This window comes from Gorilla gorilla, chromosome 13 (genome assembly GCF_029281585.2).
Source record: "Gorilla gorilla gorilla isolate KB3781 chromosome 13, NHGRI_mGorGor1-v2.1_pri, whole genome shotgun sequence".
Taxonomy (NCBI): domain Eukaryota; kingdom Metazoa; phylum Chordata; class Mammalia; order Primates; family Hominidae; genus Gorilla; species Gorilla gorilla.
In genome coordinates this window covers 110,104,146-110,108,386 of record NC_073237.2, presented here as the reverse complement: position 1 = coordinate 110,108,386, position 4,241 = coordinate 110,104,146, and the positions used below count along the sequence as shown (strand labels likewise).

General features: G+C 39.1%; 1 protein-coding gene across 1 annotated transcript; it reads left to right on the top strand.

Annotated features, from left to right (window-relative positions):
* Positions 1-1,204: 1,204 nt before the first annotated feature.
* On the top strand, positions 1,205-1,667 carry LOC101135331 (uncharacterized protein C14orf119 homolog). Its single transcript, XM_063696209.1, is given in 1 exon segment — positions 1,205-1,667. A coding segment is annotated over 1 exon segment (426 nt). The 3' UTR covers positions 1,631-1,667.
* The last annotated feature ends 2,574 nt before the right edge of the window (positions 1,668-4,241 follow it).

Here is a 4,241-nt window from a genome sequence, read left to right as displayed (position 1 = left end):
ATTCAATGATAATAAATAACACTTTAATAGGAAGTTGTCCATTGCATTTAAGCACTCAATTTTCTTTGCATAAAGTTATTTGCGGTACTGTCTGTTACATCTGTGGCTATCGTTCTTTTATATTTATAATATTTCGTATTTGTGTCTTCCCTTTCCTTACTTCATCGGTTGCCAGAGGTTTTCTTAGTCTCTTCAATCTTTATTATATATTTCTTCTCAATTTTATTAATTTTTGTGCTTGGATTATTTCCTCCTTTTCTTGCTTTTTATTATTTTTAGTATTTCTTATTTTCTATATAAACATTAAAGTAATAAATTGCCACCTGCCAATACATATATACATTTTCAGCAGTTTTACTATGCTATGCATAGATGTGCTTTTCTTCATATTCATAATTAGAATACACTGAGATTTTTAAATCTGTAAATTTATATCTTTCACCAAATTTTTGAAAATTTCAGCCATTATTTCTTCAATTTTTGTTTTGCCTTATTCTCTCTTTCTTCTGTTTCTGAGACTCAAATTATACATATGTTAGACCTTATGCTCTGGTGCCCTAGGTCCCTGAAGCTGTGTTCAATTTTTTTAAATATTTTAGCATTTCAAATAGTTTTAGGCTTGTAGAAAAATTGTGATGATAATACCGAGAGTTGCCATATACTCCACACCCAGTGTTCCCTATTATTTTATATATTATGATACATTTGTTAGAATTAATGAACCAATTTGATACATTATTTTAAACTGAAGTCCCTACTTTGTTCAGATTTCTTTGGTTTTTATCTTTTTCTGTTCCAGGATCTCATCCAGAATCCCACATTACATTTATTTACCATGTCTCCTTAGGTTCCTCTGGGCTTTGATGATTTCTAAAACTTTCCTTGTTTTTTTTTTTTTTTTTTTTTGGCCTCGACAGTGTTGAGTACTAGTCAGGTATTTTATGGAATGTCTCTCAATTGGGATTTATATAACTTTCCCCCTCACAATTAGAATAAAGCTTGGGGGAAGAAAAGCACAGAGTCAAAGTGACATTTTCATCACATCACATTAAGGGTACATACTATTAACATGACTGATATGGTTTGGATCAGTGTCCCCACCCAAATCTCATATCAAATTGTAATCCCTAGAAGCTGCAGCAGTAGTTGGAATCTAAGGACTCTTGTGACAATCTCCAGGTGCCTTCTGAGGGAAAAGGGGAGGATGCCACTGGAGTCATCTTCCTTTTCGACGCCACTATCTTTCCCTTCTCTTTTACCCTCAGTACCAGACGATATTAGTTCTTCCCCTTCTCCAATGTCTTACATCACTTCCCAGGAGATGAAGTGTATTCTTCACTGATTTGCCAATTAGTCAGGTCCCCAGTGTGAACGTTTCTTGGAGGACCTGGTAGCTAAGGCAGTGCCAGGAAAATTACAGCCACTGTCAAATAGTCTGGTGCAGCTTAGTGTGTCCGGGGCAAATGGACCACCTTGTATCTTTGAGTGCCAGCTATGTCTTTGGGATCAGTGGTCTCAAGGCTGGGCTGAGCAGGAGTGCAATGCACTTGTCAGGCAGCTGGAGTTCCATGAGCCAGACTTCGTGGCAAAGTTTGACCAAGCAGTGGCTGCTACAGCTGGTAAGGACTGATAGGTATTCAGACCAAAGAAGATAACCGCAGCTGATGGAGTCAAGGCCATGACTCTACAATGAGAACTCAATTCAAACGTGTCACCTAAAGGTCTGGAACTGGTATTCCAACCAGGATACTGAACTCACTGACCAGTACAGGCATGATTATTTCAACATTAATAGCATGTCAACTAGGATCCTACTGTAAATGTTATCATTCTAAGCAATCCAGATCATTGGTCCATCTTCTAGTTTGCTTCTTTCCAGGAGATGTCAAACCCTCAAGAATTTAATAGCTTCTTCTGCAACTATAACCAAAAGGAATCTACATATTACAACTCAAGCCCACTGCTGGCTCAGTGTGGAAAGTAGAACCCTTTTCCCCAGAAGTAGGACAACAAAAGTTCATATTTTTACACTAAAAAAAAAAAAAAAAGTTAATCCCTAATGTTGGAGGTAGGGCCTGGTGGGAAGTGATTGGATCGTGGGGGTGGTTTCTCATGAATGATCTGGCACCATCCTCCTAGCGCTGTTCCCATGATAGAGCTCATTCTCACGGGATCTGTTAAAAAGTGTAGCACCTTCCCCCTCTCCCTCTTCCTCTTGCTCTGGCCATGTAAGATGTGCCTGCTTCCCCTTCTGTCACGATTGTAAGTTTCCTGAGACCTCCCCTGATGTGGAAGCCACTATGCTTCCAGTATAGCCTACAGAATCGTGAGTGAACCAAATCTCTTTTCTCTATAAATTACCCAGTCTCAGGTATTTCTTTATAGCAATGCGAGGACAGACTAATACAATGACTTATCACTATTGACGTTGACCTTGATCACCTAGCTGAGGTGGTGCTTTTCAGGTTTCTCCACTACAAAGTTACTCATTTTCCCTTCCCCTTTGCCTACTGTACTCGTTGGAAGGCAGTCACTATGCATAGCCCACACTCCCGGAGTGGGGAGTTACGTTTCACCTTCTTGAGAAAGGAATAGCTACATAAATTATTTAGAGTTCTGCATGGGAGATTTTTCAATCCTTCCATTTATTTTCTTATTCATTCACTTGTATCAGAATGGATTCATAGATTTTTATTTTATACTTTAGGTTATAATACAATATTACTTTTTTTTTTGGTTCAGATTATCCAACTTTGGTCACTGGAGGCTCCTGTGTCCCTTTGACATACCCTATTATTGGGGGGCATTGCTTTATTGTTTTTATTTTTGTTTTTCAGTATTTACAAGATGCTCCAGGACACAGCAGGAAGGTGTCATCTGTGAGTCAGAAAATGGGCCCTGACCAGACATTGAATCTGCCCTGATCTTGGCCTTCCCAGCCTCCAGAACTGTGAGAAATAAATTTCTATTGTTTCCAAGCTACCTAGCTTATGGTATTTTGTTACAGCAGCCTGAAGGGACTAAGACAACCCCCTTGGACAGCTGGTACAAAAACTGAGAATATTTAGTCTCTCTAGCTTCAGTTTCCTTATCTATAAAATGGGGATAGACTTGTAAGTATTAAATGAAATACTATGTACTTAGCTTGGGACCTGACTCTAGTACACGTTCAATAAAACTTTTAGAAACTATCATTATTTATTTACCATACATTTGGGTAAAACAGGTGTTAATAATTTGGCCATTTGATACATCCTTGATTGTTTTACTAATAATGGTTTTGGATAACATTTCTGGATGGTAAAATAATGTTGAAGAATATTTAACATTACCTGACATTATTTTTTAATCAAGTACAGTGTCAACTTGAAAAAATTAAAGTATATTTGTGAAAATGGGTTCAATTCTACAGTCATTGAAGCTTAAGTGAGAGAGCTCTTATCAAAGCCCCTGCAAAATATGAGGCCTTCACAAGTTATCACATCATTCACTAATGATATTTGCCTGGGAGTGCTTTTTACTCAATTTTTTTCAGTGTGTTGGGAAGGCCAAAAGAAAAAAAAAAAGACAACTTTTGCTAAAAATAGCATAGCTTGATTCATCATCATTTTAGACAAATACGTAATGAAACAGGAAGTAACTTTGAAAGCCCTCTTAACTACACTGATATACATGTGTTTTAACTATGGTGGGGGAGGATGCTAGATCTGAGAAGAGAAACATCAGGGATATTAGGTCCAAAAAGGAGAGTAGAAAGAGGCATCCCAGAAGCAGACTTTGGCTCTCTGCTCCCAAGCTCTGATGCTTGAGCAAGGACGAGAGAGAAGAGAGAATCACATCTGCCCACTGCAGTCCCACCAACCACAGGTCTGGCCTGCTGTGAGAGGGGAAAAGCGCTGACTCAAGTGGGCTTGGACCAGGACTGGACTTCCAACACCCACAAGGGGGACTTTCTGAGATGTCAGTAAGACACCTGCTACTGGGGGTCATCATAAGGGAGAAAAGAAAGTCCTTCGCATCTGTAGCCCCACAGAACCACACTGCTCCATGAACCAGTTATACAGCGGAAGGGCAGGGTGCTGGACAGCAAAAATGAATGAAAACTGAGAAATGTGGTTCACAGATATTTAACATCTAAAAGTATTTAGCAGTTTTCAAGGCTGGCCACTCTCGGACAACCACTGCAAGGCAAACCGAATTATCCACTGCCCAAGGCGAGTCTGAGGATGTGGTGAAAGTTG